The sequence below is a fragment of the Alosa pseudoharengus genome, unplaced genomic scaffold (genome assembly GCF_046254945.1).
Source record: "Alosa pseudoharengus isolate Yale_2024_CS ecotype anadromous, Long Island Sound unplaced genomic scaffold, YU_APseudo_1.1 YU_APseudo_1.1_scf_18, whole genome shotgun sequence".
NCBI lineage: Eukaryota > Metazoa > Chordata > Actinopteri > Clupeiformes > Clupeidae > Alosa > Alosa pseudoharengus.
The window spans coordinates 36,272,709-36,294,738 of record NW_027468650.1 but is presented as its reverse complement, the minus strand read 5'-3'; the positions used below and the strand labels follow the sequence as shown (position 1 = coordinate 36,294,738).

Sequence of the window (22,030 nt, the reverse complement as noted above, 5' to 3'; positions counted from 1 at the left end):
CGGAAGGTTTTGACTGAGCGTGTCGAGTAAGGGGGTCAGTCGTGTTTGACGCACAGACAGCCTTGTAGCCTATTTTGCTTAGGCCTCACTTTTAACGACAATAGGTTGTGAGTGTATGTTGACAAAAAATAACCATACAATTAAAATAGTCGACTTAAAACTTTGCTATAAAATATTATTAATTTATAGCACAAAACCATAACCAGTGGGCCTACCAGAACCTCGCATATTAGCGTCATGATTTGTGTGCGTCTATTTGGCAAGGCCACTAGCTGTCATGGATGCGTTGTTGCTAAAGGAAGGCAGCTGTTGGAAACGGGGGAGAACTAACAAGCCATGGTGTAAAGAAATTAAAGTGCCAGGAGTTTGCTTTTGCGCGGTTCGCTGCAAGAAAATTGTTTATGGATGCAATAGGAAAACGTTTTAGCACGCCACCAATCAGAAGACCGCCATAAGGTTAACGTTCGTGCACTTCAGGACATCTTCCCTACCTGGTGCAACTAGCCACCACGACAGAGGTAGGCTACGTTTATCTATGGCTGACCGTTTTTACGTTTAGAAAGTAGGCTACGCATGTTCTTTCATAGCGCAACACGACCTGTCCTTAACCATATCGCAACCTCTTGTCAACCTTATACAATCTGTTGCTGAAGACAAAAGCGCCGTCTCCAGATTGTCGTTACAAATGCGCAGACCTCCTGCATGAGCACACACAGTATTGCTGCTCATTGGAAAACTGAGTTGTCTGTTAAACTCAAAATGACCATGTTATCATTAAATGCGGATGAGTCAACAAATGGAAATATGAACAATATCTAGAATGTTCTGATTTGTTACTTTGATGGGAAGTCTTGCAAACTTGATTTTATAGATTTTACTTGGTGTTGAATTGCATATTAACAAGAAAAAAATCTCCCCTTTAAACACTTTTGGCCTGAAGTAATTAAATAGGAGTGTGTTAAAGCCTTTCTACAATATTGCTGCAGTAGAAAAGAACAGCAATGGCTAATCAGCAATGGTCAGGGATGGTACTAAAATATATTTTTGTTCATCAGGAAAACTCAATCTCAATCAAGAACACTCTCAATTCGCCTTATTCACATGGCGGCCATTGGCGGCTAAAACGAGGCTACAGGGTACACAAACCATAGGATTGTTATGTTCTATGCATTCACCTGTAGGTGGCATTAATTATATAGTAAGTGTACCCTGTAGCCTCTTTTTGGTTTAAACAATGGGCGCTGTGTGAATAAGGCGAATACTCCCTTTACTTTGCTGTTTGCATCTTTTTGTACATTAAAAACCAATAGGTCGCGACCGCAAAAGGGGTGCTATCTCTATAGGTAGATATGAACAACGTATGACTTATGGCCTGAAAAAAGTTCAGTCAAACGATTTTTTTTCACTTTAATCCCTGTGTTTAAGAAAGAAGACATGGGCTTGCAAGTAATGTTATTGCATAGGCCTACTATAAGGTAGCCTAGCTTAGCTAATCCATCATAGGCTACTTTCCTGTCAATTAACATCCAGCACAATGCATTTTGTGCATTGTATTTCAGCCAATCGTTCAATGTGTGGCCAGCAGCATAGTCTACTTTATCAAAGTTTATCCTCTGACCCCAGGGGGAAATGATTGTCCACCCCTGTCATTATGTAGCCTTTGAGTAGGTAATGTTCTCACTTTAATGTAATTATAAACTGTTTGTGCAGTTGAAGCCCTAACATTAACATTAGCCTAAGCCTAACCTAACTTTAACGTTACAGTGACTGGCCAAATGTTTAGCCTACCTTCCTTAAAATCCGTTGCTTTTTCATAGGTAAATCCACTACACCTCTAGATGAAAACAATCCAGACTCGGCTACACCGAAATATTTTGGCAATTTGTTTTTATTCTTCATCTTATATCAAGTTCAGCCAGCTTGCTTTCTATGCGCTGTCAGTGTAAACAAACTACTGCTTGTCCTCCGAGTTCGTTCTTGACTACGGTTGTTAGGGACCTGAAACCGGTCTATAGGCAGAAGGCTAGGCTAACATTACGGCTACACCCTAGCAACACCCCATCCATTGGATAGCTAAACAATTCAGTTTACTGTGAAACACTGAGGAAACTAACAAAGCCATAATCTCAGACAGTCCAGAGTCAATCAATCACAAAAATAAACCAAAACCTCTCTGCTGACACTTCAGCGCATGTCCAGGTAAGAAAGATTCAACACCAAACTCCACCTAAAACACTGGTGATAACCTTCATAGGACTTTGCAACCTGATCCCACCAGCCAATGGTCTACATGGCTGTGACAACTCAGTTTTGGGCCGACTTCAGAATTTGGTGTCAAAACTAAGAGACTCCAACCTCTTCTTGTCTACCAGGCCCAACCAACTCAGCAACTGCAAGAATGCAGACCTTTTCAAAGTGGCATTGCTACCTCCTTGTCTGGAGAAAACAATCAAATTACCAGTGGAGTGAAACAATTCTGGAGAACTGGAAAGTTTTCAGTTAACTGTTGTGCAAACTCCAGAATCTTCCCTGGCTGATGATTCACTGTGACCCACTGAGGCTGAGCCACCCCTCTTTCAGGGTCAGGAGCATCAACAAAATCCTCAAAAAACTCATGTTCCACAAATAATCCAGCCTCTGTCTCACAATCCCCCTTCACTTCTGTAGAGAGACACCTGTTACTTAATTACCATAGCCAGTTCCCTGACCATCGCCACCAGCAGTACAAGCTGAATTCATCCCAAGTGCAGACTCCTGGTCAACCAAAAGGAGCTCTCCACTTACTTGTTCGGATTCAAAAAGCCAAACACTACAAGAGATCAACATGGATCAATTAATTTTCAAATGGCAACTCAGAGCCACCCACAGGTTTATCTCTTTAGGACCCAAAACTCTCAGTCGGCCACTCAAAAGCTCAGCATCCCATATACTATCAGAGAGATCAACAGAGGACTCCTCCTCTTTGCACTTCATAACAGGGCAAGAGGTAGGGTAACCCTCAGGCACCACACCTCTCTGCTAGTGCACCATCAAAGATTGTGATTCGTGCACTCAGGAGAATTACAAATATTTTACAATTACAAATATATTCTAATCTACACCATTGGCTATTCAACCAGGAAGTGCCTGAATCGTCTCAAAAGTTTAAAATGACTCCATGAATTGTACATGCAGCAGAGTGCGTAACGGCACAATAGATTTGTAATTGAAAGACATAGTAAATTTGGAGCGTTTTTACCGGTGGAATATATATATAGTAAGTAAAGGACATGTGGACAATACTGAATATTGTTTGTCATTGTTTTGAAAAGTCTCAAATCAGTTTTATAGTTACAATTCCTGACACACACACACAAAATACATGAGACACGTTTGATCCCCAAGGTGGTATAAAGGTGTACCTGCAGAAAAGATTTCTGACTCTAGGACAGCTTTTTGTGCGTAGAGCATTGATAGGTAACTGTAGAATATTTGCCACCTGTAAATAGACAACAATATACACATGTGAGCAATGTGTTCTGTTAAAGTTAAAGCAAATTTTTTTCTGTGCTCATGTAATAGAATTCACTAGTAAGGAAAACAAGTTACAGGATGTCTACCTCTAATGCTTCTTCACTTGTCTATGCCATTTTTCACAGATGTATAATGAAATTATCAAAGCACTGGACCAAGCTGCTAAAGATGATTCGGTCATCACTGTCTTCACAGGTAAAGACATACAAATGTGTGGCTGAAAATATCAACTTCGACCTCAACTTTATGATATTTTGACTTTCACTTACTTGAACTAGGGATGCACGATATATCGGCGGCCGATAAATTATTAGCCGATAAATGAAAAAATGTAAATATTATTATCGGTCCGATAACAGAATTCTGGCCGATAATTTGCGCCGATATTTTTTTAAGTCCTAATTTAGGCCTACGTAAGGTCCGTCTGGCTACACTGAGCTAGCCTACTTGAGCTTGGTTGGCTGTACTTTTTCCTCAATATAATGTCAGCGGTGTGAATGTATTTCACCACTCTAACAAAATCTGTGGATATGCGGTCATTTGGGAATCTGTGCATCTCAAAATCCTCTCATGAATGATCCGCCATTTAACCTTAACAGCGGAGCTCAGCCCTATCTAGAGCCGTCTTGTGCTGGTGTGTTTGCACTTTACCTTGCTGGTCGGGGAAACAAATAAACAAACTCGTTAGTGGGACGAGTACATAAGTAGGCAGCAGGTTGTGCGCAACAGAGTAGACGGACATAAGATACAGTCTGAGGAGTTGCAGCTTTATTCAGTTACCCGCAGTTGAAACTAAACCTAAGTTTCCCTCACAAACTCTGATTTGGTCGCTATACTGTAGCTTATTCCAAGCTGAGCCGTTTATGAGCGTTTAGTCCTAAATGAAAACGATTCAAACTCTCTAGCCACTCACTCGCAATTCACTGACGTCAGGTTCACTTAAAGGAGCCACACATACTGTAGGGCTAGGCTATGTTATGTTGTTGACTGCCGTACTATTGAGGACTATTATGAGTTCTGTCCATCATTTGGTGGTAGGTAAAATTACTGCAATAAAATTATGCTTATTAAATGCTTTCCCCAAATCACTTTTCACAGTTTTTTTTCAAGAGTAATATTATCGGTTATCGTATCGGTATCGGCCACAACAAACCAATAAATATCGGTTATCGTTATCGACCCTAAAATTCCATATCGGTGCATCTCTAACTTGAACTGCATCGTATAATACGACAAGACATTCATTTATCATGTAAACCGACCTTGCTGTTCTGTACTGACCCTAGGCAGGCCCTTGAGTCGTGGATCTGCTCGAGGTTTCTTCCTACATGTATCTCCAATTCTAGGGAGTTTTTCCCTGTTACTCATTGGCCTTCTCTGATTGTTTAACACTCTGTAAAGCGCCATGAGAAATGTGCAATGTTTTGGCACTTTATAAGTGATATTAAATATGAAATTGAATTAAAATTGACGTTGTTGTCTTGAGCTAAGATGTACCAAGGCTATCTTGGCATACAGTGCTGCCATAAGATTTTTAAACATATACTTTGTTATTTATTAATTCATTAATTTAAAGTAGCACTATTGGTCCCCCTTATAATAGAGAAGCACACTAATAAATTAACCTGTTAATATAATACGTGTCTGCCTCTATGGGAATTTAACATAGGGGTGTGTTTACTTATGCCCCCTGAATTTTAAGGTAGAACATTTATTTATTTATTTATTATTTATTTATGATACATTATTCACTCACAAAGAAAAGTGTCCTTGAAGGTTGGATTTTTACTCATTTTTTTATTAAGGCATTAAGATCAATTTCCAAAAGATTATTTTTTTTATTCCTCTTTTTAGTCAACTTTAGCATAGGTGTGCTAACTTTGTAACGTGACTGTAAAAGATGCTGGATGAGTTGACACCATCTCTCAAACAAAAATGTCTCTCAAAAATGGTGTGGGGAAATTGTGATTGTCTGGGAGTACTTTGGTGCTGGTAAGGTGTGTAATTTGAACAGATTAAAATGAAGGGTATAACTCTATTTCATGATAGTTTTTGAAGTTGTGTTTGCCCATTCTAGCACACCATTCTCATCCTACGTCAGCACTGCGATCCAGAGCACAATAATGGCACGTATTTAGAGAAGTAGCTGTAATTCAATGAAATTGTAGATGAATCCAGAATGAATTTCTGTAGATAAATATATGTGCTTTATTTGGGGTAATTCAAACATGTTGAATAGGAGTGTGTGTGTGTGTATCTCTGTCAATGACTTAGGTAGTGGAGATTACTACTGCAGTGGAAATGATCTCACCAATTTCACCAAAATTCCTGAGGGAGGAATGGAACAGATGGCCAAGGATGCAGGAGAACTGCTGAGGTGAGAGACATATAGTATGAACAGATTAAATGCTGTTGGATTGTTAAAACTGAAAGAAAGTATTGACATTACAGTTATGATTTTAATGTGATGCACTGACAGTTTGTGTATTCTTTGTCATTAACAGACAATATGTGAAAGCCTACATTGACTTCCCTAAGCCTCTAATAGGCGTTGTAAATGGTCCTGCTGTGGGAGTATCAGTCACTGTGCTCGGTCTTTTCGATGTGGTGTATGCCACTGAAAGGGTGAGATGTTTCTTGATTCACACAATAAGTAAAATTGCTTAGACCCCAAAGGAGAGCCTACTGCTGAAAACAGCTTTTCTATGTTTAAAGATATGCATGTTAATATCTGTGGTTTATCCATTATTTTGACCTACTTTTTGAAGTCACTAGTCTCTTAACATGGGTCAGCACTCTTGCTCACAGCACAACACTTGCACAACACATCACTCATAAACAAATGCTTATTGCCAGGAGACTACCCACTGAATCATCACCCACAATTAATCATCAAAAGATTATGTTTTATACTTGTTTTTTGTCAACTTTACCCAAGGTGGCAATAATTCTGGAGGGTACTGGGTAAGTGCAGTCAATGTAGCCTTGTCTAAAACAGCCTAGGCTATGTTACACAATGTTACTCACTGCCTATTACAATGGGAAACGTCTGGTAGCCAAAGCACCCTTCATCCTCTCTCTCTCCCTCTCTCTCGTATGCCCACACTCAAACACATGCCTTAACATTTCTTACCTCGGCTCTCTGTAAACTTGTGCAAAGTAGCATGTTGATATTACTCTGCTTGCTGACTATCAGATAAGTTTTACTGGTATAACCTAGAGAACTTTAGAGAAAACACTCATAAAATGCATTCGCAAATTAAAGCTGCAGTTGGCAAGTCTGACAGATTGAGGGGACTTAGCCAACATTTTGAATGTTTACAACTCTCATGCCCCTCCCCCACTACCACCGAGCACCCTCTCATCGAGTTTGTGCTCGTCAGGGTGCACCAGACTGTGATTGACAGTCAGATCTCACACAGCCCTGCTCTGATTGCACCAGGAGCTGTGGATTTTTGCAAAACAAATAACAGGTTCTAGGTGGAGGTAGAAGTGCTGTTTTTTTTTTCTAAAACCGGCTGATTTATGTTGTTCTGTCAGAGCATAGTGTCGGTTTCAGTGAATATGCTAAAAAAAAATCTTGCCTACTGCAGCTTTAATAAGAAGACCGGGATAATTCCAGTGAGGTATTTTTGTATCCAATCAACTCTGGTTTGCTTGTGCATTTGAGACAGAGATGGAGAAGGAACAGAAGGGGAAAATCTCACTTTAGCCTAATGCAAAAAATCCTCAGCGCTTTGTTAAACAGTGTTGTCTGTTTTGTTTTATTTTTCTGTAGCTGAGTGTCTTTTTTTTTTTTTAAAAAGAAAAAAGTGTCCCACGTCAAGTGCTTTTTTGGAAGCTGATCAATTGCAGTAATAGTAATGAGATGTTTATGTCCCATAACAACTTGTAGAAATTGAGATGGTAGCGGTGGAGAAACTTATTACGATCAACTTTGAGTACAATGAGCTATATGAGACATGAGAGTTAAGCTATCACCATTCGTTCGTGGAGTTAAGCTAGACATGTCACAAATTTCTTGGTCAGTGTGTGTATGTGTATACACTTTGTTGAGCAAAAGACTCTCAACTGCTTTTTGCTGCCAGTGATTTTTCTAATCAAATAAGACACCCTGGCCAACTTTTCTTGTCAAAGAAAGATGCCAAGTGTGAACATGGCCCAGTGTTTCCCCTACTAATGTATTCAGCACTGGCGCCGCTCCTAGAATTTAAGCGCCGATGTAAAAAAGGTCGCCTAATTAAAAAAAAAAAAAAAAAAAAAAAAACACGCAAGTGAATTTTAGCAACAGCTGCCGTCCGTTCATCTCCAGGTTTGATGTCAACAAATAATAGTAGGCTAACGCTGAAGGCGCAGTCAGGAATTTCACAGGAAATCACATTTGTTTGTGTTTATGTTTATGTTTAAGTTTATTAGCAGATGCAAACATAGCCTATTATTTTAACCAAGGAACCAAATTAAACACTTCAGTTAAGTCAGTCAATTAGGGTATTCCAAACTTTTGACAGGCATAGGCCTGGATGGATTATGAACCCTTTGGACACAGCAGCAAAAATGTTGTTTTGTGAGTTTTGTGTGAGTGTTTTGACATATTGACATATTCTGGTCACGGTAAAATATTATTTTAAAATGACGATTAAGTTGGTTCTACTTAATGGATCCAAAAACCAATTAATTTAGCGTAATCCCTGAACCCTCCCCTTTCGATAGTCACCAGTGGATCCATGCCACTGGAATTCTGAGGGTTAATGTCTATAAACTTTGCGCCTCTGACCCTTTGTTTCTGATTGCCAAAATAGGGCCCTTAATGTTTTTGGAGATCCTGTTCATTAGTGGTAAGCCTTCAGCCACACACCAATGGGCACTTCTAATATCACTGATATCAGAGTTATCGCCTTAGTACCAAAATTTCAAGGTTCCCAAAATATTAACAATATTAACCAAGATGTTTGGATTTACAACTTTTGAAAGTCATCTAAAGCATTACATGGTGTTTTGAATAGAGCTAAACGCAGTTAAATATTTGGCCCCCAGCAACTGAAGGTTTGATGTCTACCCCTGAACTTGCTTTGGAAAAAGGAATGCTCCCACAAGTTGTACATTTAGGAATTCTGCTATACTTTCATGCAACTATTGAAGTAAAAGTATATCACAGGTACCTTTGGTTAACCTTACTGTACATGCGATGACCTTGTTTGAAAGCTGGCTACACTCAGTGTCTGTTATTTTTTTACCATGAAAGCATAATCATTTATGATAACAATTACATGCATCTTAACCCTTACAGGCAACCTTTCATACCCCATTTAGCCAGCTTGGACAAAGTCCTGAGGGGTGTTCTTCCTATACCTTCCCAAAGATGATGGGTGCTGCAAAGGTATGCACATATCAGTCATGCTAACCATTATTTATAGCAACATAATGGTGCTCCAGATGGTGACAAAACTTCTTTAGCTGTCAGTCGCCAGTGGCAGCTGTACCCCAGACTAACACATATCCGTTAGCCAGCTTATATAACATCGTGATTTCACAGGGTTCAACTTTGGCATGTGCTTGTCTACATTTGCAAAACTCGGATGACTTGCTTGATCAAAGTAAGCATGCACTTGCAGGGTTCAGGCTTGGGTTAGAGCAGCCTAACTGCCCCCATCATGCACTTGTCTTAGGTATGGTACCACGCTGCAACAACAACATGGCTAGAGGAGAGGACAGGTTTAAGTTAACATTAGGTAAAAGGCAGTAGGAATTAGTTCTCTAGTGCTTTCTCGCTCTATGGAAACCATGCTACCTGTCTGGTAACAACGAGTTGGCTTTCTGGTCTTCATTTCAGCTCACTAATGTTGTGCATTGTGGATTTATCGCTATTATCATCCCAAAGGCGAACTCTATGTAGAAATAGTATAGTGTATGGATAAACAGAGTGGAGTTCATTTTATTGTTATTGTTAGGGCTACACAATTTAGGGAAAATATCTAATTGCAATTTTTCTGACATGTATTGTAATTTGCAATATGATTTTTGAATGTTAATTAATTGATTCAGTTCAATGTTCCAAATGTTTTTTTAATTTGTGCCACCCCTGATTGGTGAGCATTGGTGTCATTTGATATTCCTTTGCATATTTGACTAGGTGTAGTCCTGCTGATGGAATTTTTTTAGTGCAGTGGTGTCATCCCACTTAAGTCTTGTTTTAGTATGTCAGTGTGAAAAAAGTATAGGCCAAATAGCAAGTTTACGCTTGATTCATATAAAGTGAGCTGGGATATTGCCTACTAAAATGAGAAGAACATTCTCATAAACAATATGAGAAAATAAATATGAGAGAGTATTCTGAAAAATATTTGAAACAGAGGTAACTGTGCTCATCATATAGTACCTTTTGTTTGAAGATAAAGCATTATGTCTGAGATCTAGTCAGTTGGCAAGCTCTCAAACCACAACCACACATTGTGTTTTTCCCATTTTAGGCTAGTGAAATGCTGTTATTCAACAAGAAGCTCACAGCCACCCAGGCCTGTGAGCAGGGTTTGATTACTGAAGTCTTCCCTGACAGTAGCTTCCAGACAGAGGTGTGGACAAGACTGAAAGCTTATGCAAAACTGCCTAGGAATGTGAGTACATTTATCAATCAAAACACTATCACACCTGTGCGTTATCCCTTGCCATATGTTTCATATATATTACATACCAAAGATGGAATATTCATATCACTTCAATCTGCAGAACCAGTTTTCTGAAATGGTTAGAGTTAACTGTGTTGTTTATTGTAAGCACAACACAGGATGGCACGATTAGCACATTAGCGATTTACTTGAAATGAAAATATACACAGGTCGCTGTTAAGGGTTACGGAATTAAACATGGAAAAGTTACAACTATATGCTCCTTCAATAATTGTACAGGCTGAATAAGTATTGACATTTTATACATAGTGTCTTTGATATGCATAAAATGTACGCCAAAAAAATGTAAAGGAAATTGTTTACCTGGTAAAATTACCCAATGAGTTACATTTTTAGGTAATTAGTTCACACTGAAAAAATAGAAATCCAAATCGGTAAGGTATAGGGATAGAATGTTGTATCTAGATGCACACATACTTCTACACCTACAAACACACACACATACACATACTCATACATACACACATACAGAGACATACACACACACTTACACACAGATACACACACACATACATACTCACACACACATACACACAGATATACACACTCACACACACACAGACATACACTCACTCACATACACACTCACACAAATATACACACTCACACACACACATACACACACACACATACACACACACACATACACACACACACATACACACACATACACACAAATACACACATACACACACACACAGATATACACTCACATACACAGATATACACACTCAGACATACACACTCACACACAGACACAAACACACACACAGACATACACACTCACACACACAGATATACACACTCACACACACAGATACACACTCACACACACACACAGATATACACTCACACACACAGACATACACACTCACACACACAAAGACACAAACACACACACAGACATACACACTCAAGGGGACTTCACATTGCACGCGACATGCACTTTGCCTGCTGCTCTCACACCCACCTGCAGATACACACACACACACACATATATATATATATATGTGTGTGTGTGTGTGTGTGTATATACGCGCACACACACAGACATACACACTCACACACACAGATATACACACTCAGACACACACAGAGACATACAGTACACATGCACACACATATATATATATATATATATATATATATATATATATATATATACACACACACACACACAATATGCACACTAACTCTCACACCCCATGCAGATACACACACAGAGACCCTATACACTAACTCTCACAACTACATGCAGACACGCACGCACAGACATACATGTACACATTCAGGGTTCTATTTTAACGAGCCGAAGCTCCTGGTAAATAAACAATGTTTACATATTTTTCATATTTATTATTGCCAATGGTGTCAGTGTTCATATCAGTTTGAAAAGTCCTGTCAGAATACCTTTATTTTAACAAAAAAGCAATTTGAGCAACCTTTAATTGAGTATACGCATATTATCCCACCGGTCACAATTGTGACCGGTAATAAAACTCACTTTTTCATCTACTTTTATACATTTTAAAAAAAAAAAAATTATTGATTACTTCAAAGGGTTGCTAATAACACATGATCTGCATATTTGCATGTCTGGGAAAAATTTGGGCTTAAATGGGTTAAGATGCATTATTGTTGACGAAAAAAGACGAGACTAAAATGTTTTGCATGAAATAAAAACTAAGATAAAATCTCTCTTCATTTTCGTCTACAAAATGAGAAGACAGAATATCTAGCTGTTATGTTTTCAAAATATTCCGAATGAGTTCATACGCAACAGCTTTCCTGTAGGCTAGTCTACGTGCTGTTGCTGCAACCCAGGGGCTGCAACACAAACTACATGGAACAAGAACACTGGAGATTTCTGCTACCTAAGCTTTATGCCACAATGCTACATACCCAGAAGTTGAAGCTTCTCTCATACAAATTAACATCCCCCAGAATGTCCATACAAAAATGTTCATCATGTAATGTCAACTATTTAACTAGTTAGACTGATGATGCAAGGTTTGCTAGCAAGTAAGCTAATATGGAAAGTTCGCTAGCAAGTTAGCTATGGCTAAGATGGAGAGTCTGTTTGGGGAATGTGTTGGTTTGGGCGCATATCGCCATCTAGCGAGGCGGAGTAAAACATTAATACTTTGGCCTATGACAGTGTTTCTCAAACTTTTTCAGTTTCAGGACCACTTAACTAACCTTAGCTTAAAAAAAAAAAGATTCAGACCTACTTCAACAGTAGCCTATAATTAGTCTACACAATAGGCCTACTCACTTAGTGTTAATTTTGTCACCTATTTTTAATTTAGTCTTAGTCTTGTGACGAAATGTCTTTTTTAGTCTTTGTCATATTTAGTCATTCAAATATAATTTTTGTTAGTCAATTTTGTTAGTCAATCGACTAAAAGTCTCGTAATTTTAGTCTAGTTTAAGTCAAAAGAAAACTAAAGGTATCTTGGTCTTAGTCAGTTTTAGTCAACACATTTTAGTCTTTTTTTTTTATAACAAATTATTTCTGATTACCATTTGAGTCAAATAGTGTTTTACACATCTCAATTTTCCAACAATATTGTGTGTCCACAGGGCTACTCGTCTGTTATAATTACTCATTCTGATTTTTTGTCAGTCAGTATGTTTACATGCACAGGTAAGTCGAGCTACAGTTATAGCTCGGCTGGGATTTGACCATGGACAGTAAAAGATTTGACTGGACCACTGTCATATTCGTAGACCAGTGTTCCTCAAAGTGTGGTCCGGGGATCACTGGTGGTCCGCAAGCTATCCCAAGTAGTCCGCGAGCAGACGTGGTAAAATATAATATAGATGAGTTGTTTGCAATATTGAACCAACTTGTATGTAAAAACAGTTCTGCAACACTGTCTATGTAAGATATGCCAGTTTAAATCATACAGTATGAATCCACACAATAAGCAAAGTGCAAAGACAATAAGCAAGGTGGTTCATAATTCAGGTCCTCACAAAATGTCCTTTGTCAACACATTTAAATAATTTAAGAAAACAAGCCTGAAAAGTAGCCTAGCTATTGAAATAAAGTGCTTGATTTGTAATTTAAGACTTCATGGTTTAAATTTTTCTGTCTATATTTTTCTAAAAAAGAAAAGTTGCCAGATTTGTCAACCACAGAACATAAATCAGCAGAGGAAAATAACGTGGTTTCAGATGTTTCGGTTCTAAACGGCATCAACGTTAAAAGGTTTGAAAACATATTTTTTCAAAGTTTTAAAAGCTCTCCTTCAGGTAGCGCAGCACTCTCATATCGCTGTGATGCGTGTGTCCCACTGAGTGAGACAGACAAGACGCACACACAAACTTCTGTTTGGTAGCTGACGAAAACTCAACCACCATTGAACTGGATAGATAATGATAACGTTAGCAAACGGCTCTAAAAACAAGTAAGGCATACACGGTAGCCTACACTTATGTCTGGTACACGATAAACGTTAACACGAATTCATATTCAACTACGTATAACACGTCTCTCATTATTAAAGCTCTGATATCACTGCGATGGCAACTCCGCCCAACTTAGCTATTTGCAGCTCCCTAAATACAATGGCAAGCAGTTTTATAGACGAGGCATTCAGGGAGGGAGACACACACACCCACACACGTCCAAAACTCAGCCAGGTGGTTGTTGAATAAAACTCCCACAAATGCCACGGAACAACGTTGGCATTAGGCTACTTAATCATATGACCAGTGTTCGTAACAGCTACCGCTACCGCATGCATATGGATAGCCTGCAACTTAGCTATTTGCAGCTCCCTAAATACAATGGCAAGCAGGTTTAGGCTATAGACGAGGCATTCAGCATTAAATAAAGTATCTATCTATCTGTCATTCGCGTTTTCCATTTGGACCCACAAACTTCCTTCCACTTTCAAGTATAGCAATATTTCAGCTAAGTCAAACAGTTAAAAGATGCTTTGAAAGTTTACTGTTGTCTTGAAGAGCAGGCTTTCAGCACTCTGCTAGTGGGGAAAGGGCAGTCTGCACGTGAACAGCGTCTCCAGCAACACAGAGCTGCCTGTGGATGCCTGTAGCCTATGTAAATAAGCGGGAGGAAAACTATCGGCGAATGCAGCCGCTTATCGGCCGATGCCGATACACGTAAAAAACACAAATATCGGCCTGATATATCGGCCGGCCGATATATCGGTCGATCCCTAGTAAGGTACATTTAAATGTATACTCTTTCAAGCACAGTGGCTCAAAGTGTTTGACATAGACACAAACAAACACAATATCAATAGTAATTCTATGGGCAATGGTGACTTGGCATTGAACAACACATAGTCGCCCAGGCAACACCATAGGGCAGTCTCAGCCAGCCATTAAGTTAATGTCAAGGTAATGTTAACATTACGTTACGTTAGCCTAATGCAGACCGAAAGACCAATTATGGCTTTATAGATTGACAACAGGGCAGAATGCATAGAAAATAACGCCCATGCAAAGCAACTAAATATAAGTTAAGAGTACATTAAAAATAAACTAAAAAAAAAAAAAAAAACATTACATTAAATTATAAAAATATTTAAAACGAATATCAATCAAAAACAAAATGCCAGATGGAGTGGCGTGACTCTCCTGTGACCTAGCAACGAGGTTGTTATTGTATGTTAATTATTGAGTCAGCATCTACATTTCTTGTATCCCGGGGCTCTTTATATCAACAAAGGGGTAAAGGGGATGATGTTGCATTATTGAAAATGAAAGTGGCATTGGTGGAGCTAGATGAAGCAGTAAAAATCAGTCCTTCCAGGATTTTGGGGAACTTTTTTGAGATTGTTGCAGCCTAAAATGGCTGATTTCGTGGCAACTTTTCGGAAAAAATTGCGATGAAGTTGCCGTGTTTTTAGGCGTGTTTCAAAGAAATTTTTAATTGAGGGCAACTAAGGGTAGTAAAGATAAACTCTGACCAAGATGATCACACATCTTGGTATTCTTATTAAAAAACAATAAGAAAAGTAAAGGATTACAAAAAATCAAAGTGCTTTATGTGTAGCTACAGGGTCATTCCATGTCAACTCAGCCACCCATGTACATGACACCTCTCAGATTTTGCTGAAAAGCGGTGAAAATATGCCTTATGTTACCAAACTGAGGAATCTGAAGTTTCAGGTCAATATCTTAAACGGTTTGCCCGTGGCGTCCATTTGAAATTCGGGTGCCACGGCCCTAATTGACACATTGGAATTTCACATTTCATCCTTTGCCATTTTTGGAAGCCCATAACGTCTGTTCTAATAGTGGTAGAAGGCTGGAAACTGGTGTGGTAGTTCATTGTAGCCTGTACTACACAATTCTGAAGGCAGAATCAACATTCCTTACTGTTTGGAGGAGAGGTGGGTCACCAAAGTCCTAAAAAAATGTTGACAGCATGTGTGATTTTTCACTTTTTGGGTGGCCGTAGCACCACGATTAATGATCATATTTATTCTAAACAGGATTATTTGTTATATTTGGGAACTTTGCTCTTTCCAAAATTAATTTGAGGGTTATGGTACCACTGATGGTACCAGATAAAGATACATATTTGTTCTTTCTTTTAATGAAATAAGATTTTTGACTATGAAGCTCCATAATATGAATTTTATTCTTCATAATGCACCATTTTGGACATTGTTTCCAGAAGTCTGGAATGTAAATCAGGGAGAATTTAGTGATGATAAAGCATGAAAATAGTGGAAATAACTTAGTATTATGCTCAGTCTGTCACAGATTAACCCCTTATCCCCCATGAAAGAGACCCGCCATCAAACTTTCAAACTAAATAACAAGAATGTTACATAGTGTAAGAACACTACAAATAAAAGTGAGTTTTTCCTTGCCCCTGTCACTCCAAATAAAATTAAATTGAAAATTAAATGGAATAGTGTCTTTAAGTATTATCCAAGAAATTGTGGAAGCAGTGGCATCATTTTGTCATGGTCATTTTGGTCAAGTTCGTATTGGCGAGCACTACGTCCATAGATGTCTGGCACACTGACACAACAAATGATATGTTGGAATGGCACCCAACAGGGGATCTGTCTTTGGTCCGATGGCCATGTGAGGATGTTGTTGACACACTTCATGAATTTCACAAAAATGTCACCATGTTCATCTGAACGTTCATGCCGTCAACATTTTTTAGGACTTTGGTGACCCACCTCTCACCTAAACAGTAAGGAATGTTGATTCTGCCTCCAGAAATGTGAAATTCCAATGTGTCAATTAGGGCCGTGGCACCCGAATTTCAAATGGACGGCACGGGCAAACCGTTTGAGATATTGACCTGAAACTTCAGATTCCTCAGTTTGGTAACATAAGGCATATTTTCACCGCTTTTCAGCCAAATCTGAGAGGTACCATGTACATGATACCCCGATTTTGGCTGTTTTCACTTGGAATGACCCTAAATGAAGAAATGCTTTGGATGGGGTAATTCACAAAGCAGTATAAGCTTATCTAAAACTGTCCAAAAAAGACAGCCACCCCCTAAAAAGATTGTATCATGTCATATGTTTCAATACATTCATACATTTTGGAATTCATATTAGGTTCATATTTTTAAAATCATTCATATTCTGAGATCTACATAATTACTAATAGCCAACTAAGTATTTAGTTATTTCAGTGTTTCATATTGATTTTTACACTTCCCTTTAATGTCATTACATTGTATTTGTGTTGTGCAGGTCTAATTGAGTGCCTGTCTCTTTAAGGACGTGCAAGTAGTCTAATTACATTTCTGAGTGGATCGGAATGCTTGCATCCCACCATTTTCTATGAGTGGAAATAACTGTGCATAGTGCATTAGAATATGTGGATGCACTTCGGGATATTTTCTGTCATTAGTTGAAATAAATAAACTCAAATGAAATCTTTCTTTGATCATAGAAGAGATAAGTGTCTCGTCATATTTATGGCCACATTTCAAAGTTCAAAAGAGCAGAAACATAACTGCGACTGAAAAATGCTTAATTTTAAGGTTTATTTGTATAGCACCTTTCATACACAGAATGCAGCTCAAAGTGCTTTACATTTGAAGCATGTAACAAAATAGTCAGTCAGTCATTATCAATCACATTTCTTCATTGCTGGGGACGTTTATGATCCACTCAGCAACATATCAAAAATATTGAAAATGACATGTCATAAGACTGGCAGCCTTAACCCTCTTACCCCCCACAAGCACGCCATATGGCAACTGTGGCAAGGAAAAACTCCCATATTCCAGGAAGAAACCTTGAGCAGAACCTGACTTAATAGGGGGAGCCCATCTGCTTCTGGCTGGCTGCGCCCTCCAATAGCAGCAGATGTAGAATAATCTGAAAAAGTAGTCTACAGGATAAGACGAGTTAACTAAAAGCTTTCCTGTACAGGTATGTTTTCAGATCTTTTTTAAAAATATTTACTGAACTCGCCTGCTTGATGTACAGAGGCAGGGTGTTCCATAGTTTGGGGGCATAATGGATAAAAGCAGCTTCTCCACTTTGTTTGTGGAGCACTTTGGGTACGATTAAAAGATTAGAATTGGATGATCTAAGTTTCCTTTGTGGTTGATAAGATATTATGTGCTAAATCTATCTAGAAAATCTATCTAGAAAATATAGCTGCAAGCAGCAATGAGGGGGCCAAGCAGTCAGTTCAGCAGGCCAGATTTGCCATGTAACTCAATGGTGTTGCATCAGACATATAGCATTAAGCAGTCACAGCAAGTTCCATGTCAAACAACCCAAGATTGGCTGAGTTACAAGGTCAAGTTTCACATCAAAACATAACTGATTTTGTGGGGCTGAACCAGTGCTGAGTGTCGCCGCCCCCATCTATCCCCCCCCCCCCCCAACCCTCAATCTGAACGTGAACGCACATCCAACTTTGGCCTGTTGGTGGCGCTAGAGCGCTGGAGGTCCCGGCATGAAACTTGGTGAAATTAATTTTTGGACTGTCCCCAATCAGCGTGCCAAATTTCACTTATTACTTGATTTATAAAAATACTTTGTTATATGCTTGTTACCTCTAAAAGTAGTGGAATTACAGTAACGCGTGGAATTATAGTAACACTTACTATACTTTGTAACGTGTTACTCCCAACTTCGTTACTTTGTAATGCGTTACTCCCAACACTGCTGTTGAGTCACATCGTTGCAAATTTCATAGATGATGCATCATTCCACAAAAGTCAAGTCAACTTTATTTATGTAGCGCATTTCATACACAGAGGTCTTTCAATGCACAGTGCTTTACATAAACAAAATCAAACAGTAGTAGCAAATAAAAGCATAGAAGAGCAATAGTCCCCATAGACCCATATTTTATCAATATATGAATGATTCCAGCCCTTCAATGCATTGCTCCAAGAGTAAGGATTGTAATTTGGGTATGTGCTCTCAATTGGCCAAGGCAGTGTTATCAGCATCCCAATGGATTCTAGCCTGGATACCAGACTCTCTGACTTCGCAGAGAGTCTGGCCTAGATCGATTGGCAAACGTTTATTTCCTGGTTGGTGGACGTTTGTCTGAAGTTTGAAATCATTGGAGTTCAATCACTAACGTTTGGTAATGACGTATGTTAACCACGGGGGACACAACGATAACGATAGGCTTGCAACTTATACGTAATCGCTCTCAGGAATGCCCCCTATTCGCTGGTTGGTTCGGAGACAAGTTGCCGGAGTAAACAAAGTGAACTAGAGCTATTCCAGACGGAGTACTGTAGGGAAATGTAAATGACCGGAAGTACGTAGACAGGCAGAGTCAGGCTAAATGGATTCCTCTTTTTCTGGACAAATGTGTGACTAGAAGTGCAATGATGGCTAGAAAAAAAAATAGGCTCACCAATCAAATAAATGCAGACTGTTGGTAATGCCCCTCACTTGTTTTCTATGGTTATGTGAAACTTAATATGAAGAGAGATTGTTGGTTGGTTGAATGAATGGCTAGACTCATTGATGAAAACTGACCCGGACATCCATAATAATGAATTTATTAGAAATGTTCATACTAAAACACAGATTGCTCAATTTAGCCTATGTGTGAGAAGCATGTGGAGCACCAGCCAGTTCAGAATATATCCTTTAACAACACCATATTTTCATTGAGCATACACAAATCCAGAGGCTGAGGAAACCAGGCCCAATATTCACATACATTTCAATGCATTTCAATGGACATCGCGGTTACACTTTCAACATAAAGTTTGTATATTTACACTTCGAATTTCGTCACAACATTTATATCACAGCTACCCTATGATCTACCAATGGTAATAACGGTGCCTGATATCAATTTAGTATTTTTTCTGAATTTCGGGAGGTCTCGTTTTGGAGGGTATATGTTTTACATTCATTCCTATGGGAAACGGTCGCGGTTACACTTTCAACATAAAGTTTGTATATTTACACTTCGAATTTCGTCACAGCATTTATATCACAGCTACCCTATGATCTACCAATGGTAATAACGGTGCCTGATATCAATTTAGTAATTTTTCTGAATTTCGGTAGGTCTCGTTTTGGAGGGTATGTTTTACATTCATTCCTATGGGAAACGGTCGCGGTTACACTTTCAACATAAAGTTTGTATATTTACACTTCGAATTTCGTTACAGCATTTATATGACAACGACCCTATGGTCTAACAAAGATAACAATGTCTTCCGATTTTAGTTTAATGCAATTTTCTGAATTTGAGAGGCCTCGTTATGAGGCTACATAATGCACCTATTCAGTTCAATGTATTATGCTTATAACATTACGACACTTTTTTTGTTACTGTCAGTGAACAGCACCGAATGAAAGTCAACATGTTCTTTATATCTAGTGATAGTGATCATGTCGTTAGTTCAGATAAGTAGGCTACCGGGCAAACTTAGTCAGAAGATCAGAATATGAAGCATCATGATAGCTAGCTGGGCTAACTTTTTAGTCCCACCTTTGAGCCACCCCAGTTACTTAGCTTCTAGCCGCCGCCGATTAGGCTGGTCGTGTCTTCAGCATGAATATTTTTGATAACTACTGCTTGATTGCCATTGACATCGTCAGGGTAAGGCTTACCAAAGAGGGAGATAATATGGGCAAGTCGCAGTTTTGCAGGTGCTTGTGTGGGCTGTGCCGTCCCGATGGAAACTGTGGTGGAGAGCTGCAGTAACTAGGGAAGCGAGTGCATTTTGGCCGCTGGTCGAGGAGCTCCCCTGTGACCAGCATAATGACATGATCTATCTAGCTATCTATCTGTCTATATACATATCTAGGCTATCTATAGCCTATCTATTTATCTATAATATGCGCTATCTACTGCTGAACAATCCCTTACTCGTCTCTCTTTACTCCTCTCGTTACTCTCAAGGGTCTCAAGGTGGGCTTTGGTCTGTAGTCTCCCCAAGGTGACGTAATGCAATGCATTGTGGGGGAAAGGAGAATCACTTCAAATGCTGTGAAATATTACCTGCTTTTTCGTATTATATTCCGTTTTGTGATACCCAACAACATCAAATTAAATGGATAACAGTTTAAATGTTTATTATCAACAAGCAAATTGTGCAAATTCGTTGGAAAATTAACCCTGCAACACGGCCTTTAAACTAAATGTAATGTTTCATTGTAAATCAATTTAAATTGCTTCTCATCTATGATAACATATCTTAATACAGGTTCATTACAAATGTTGCAAAGACTACATCAATCTGTAGTGTATTCCATTAATGGGCTATTTGCCTTGCAGCCTGTCGACTCGTCTCTTTTTTTACCTATTTGTCTCGTGTCCTTCGCGGTACTCATGTAGCGCATGCGTTCTCACAGACCTGTCACTCATCAGCCAATCTCCGGGGTCAAGCTTGTGCATGAGAAATTTAGGAGTACTCTTAGCGGTAAAATAAAATGTTTTGTGAGTATGGGCCCAGACGTGTAAAATGCTAAAGTGTAAAACGCTAAGGCTTTCTGCCTTCTTGTCTTTGTTTTTGTATGCCTCAGTCTCTAGCCCTTTCTAAGCAACTGATTCGGACTTCAGAGAGGGACCGTCTCCATTCTGTCAATGATCAGGAAGTGGAGCGGCTGGTCGAGCGCTGGCTTTCAGATGAATGCATGCAGGCCATCATGAGTTTTTTCCAGGCCAAGTCAAGGCTGTGAGAGGAAGAAGGCCTGAAGACCACCTAGCATACAATGTCCTGCTGTCACATTTTGTAATTGAAAATGTAAATTTTGTATGCCAGTTAGTAATTGCTATTCTTTTTAAATGCCACCTAGATGTTTTATATATAGTGTAGTGAAATGAAAGAATGGAATTGTAACGAAATTTCCATTTAGACATGTCTTTGACAGATCTGGGTACTAGACTGGACAGTAACAGTCTCCTTTGTTGTGCTGCACTACCTCCATACTTACAATACAATGCCTTATGTACAATGACATGTTTTGCTAATATAACTCCACGTGTGCCTGTATTGAATGATATATTTCTTTGTATAATGTGCCTTTCATTTACAATGAATTGTACTGCCCTCCAATACAATAACAGTTTGTTTTGTCTTACTTCCTCGCTACCACTCAGTCCCTTGTGCTCCCCAATCAGGTGGGAAAAGGCTACACTCAATCTTTGGCCTTATTGTAGATGCGTTTCCACAGGCTTACCCATGTACTGCACTGCTAGAGATCATGTGTGTATCTGGAGGATATTTCTGCATGACAGTAAATACCCAAGTGGTAGTGAGAACCCCATTTTTGGGCCTGTGGGTCATAGATTTTTTATAGTTACAGTAGCTTGAATAGACCGGTGTGCTCATGTTGCTCATCTGGCACAGAACAGAATTGCACATTTTAGTGAAATTA

The 22,030-nt window shown here is 39.0% G+C and overlaps 1 protein-coding gene across 1 annotated transcript in view; it reads left to right on the top strand.

Annotated features, from left to right (window-relative positions):
• The window catches only part of eci2 (enoyl-CoA delta isomerase 2), a 56,250-nt gene extending 34,517 nt beyond the window's left edge, over window positions 1–21,733 (top strand). Inside the window, exons 5-10 of the mRNA XM_076291086.1 lie at window positions 3,639–3,708; window positions 5,788–5,890; window positions 6,018–6,138; window positions 8,801–8,890; window positions 9,981–10,124; window positions 21,176–21,733. Coding sequence (XP_076147201.1) covers window positions 3,639–3,708; window positions 5,788–5,890; window positions 6,018–6,138; window positions 8,801–8,890; window positions 9,981–10,124; window positions 21,176–21,331 — 684 coding nt within the window. The 3' untranslated portion in view covers window positions 21,332–21,733. The remainder of the gene's footprint in view (window positions 1–3,638; window positions 3,709–5,787; window positions 5,891–6,017; window positions 6,139–8,800; window positions 8,891–9,980; window positions 10,125–21,175) is intronic.
• Window positions 21,734–22,030: the final 297 nt, after the last annotated feature.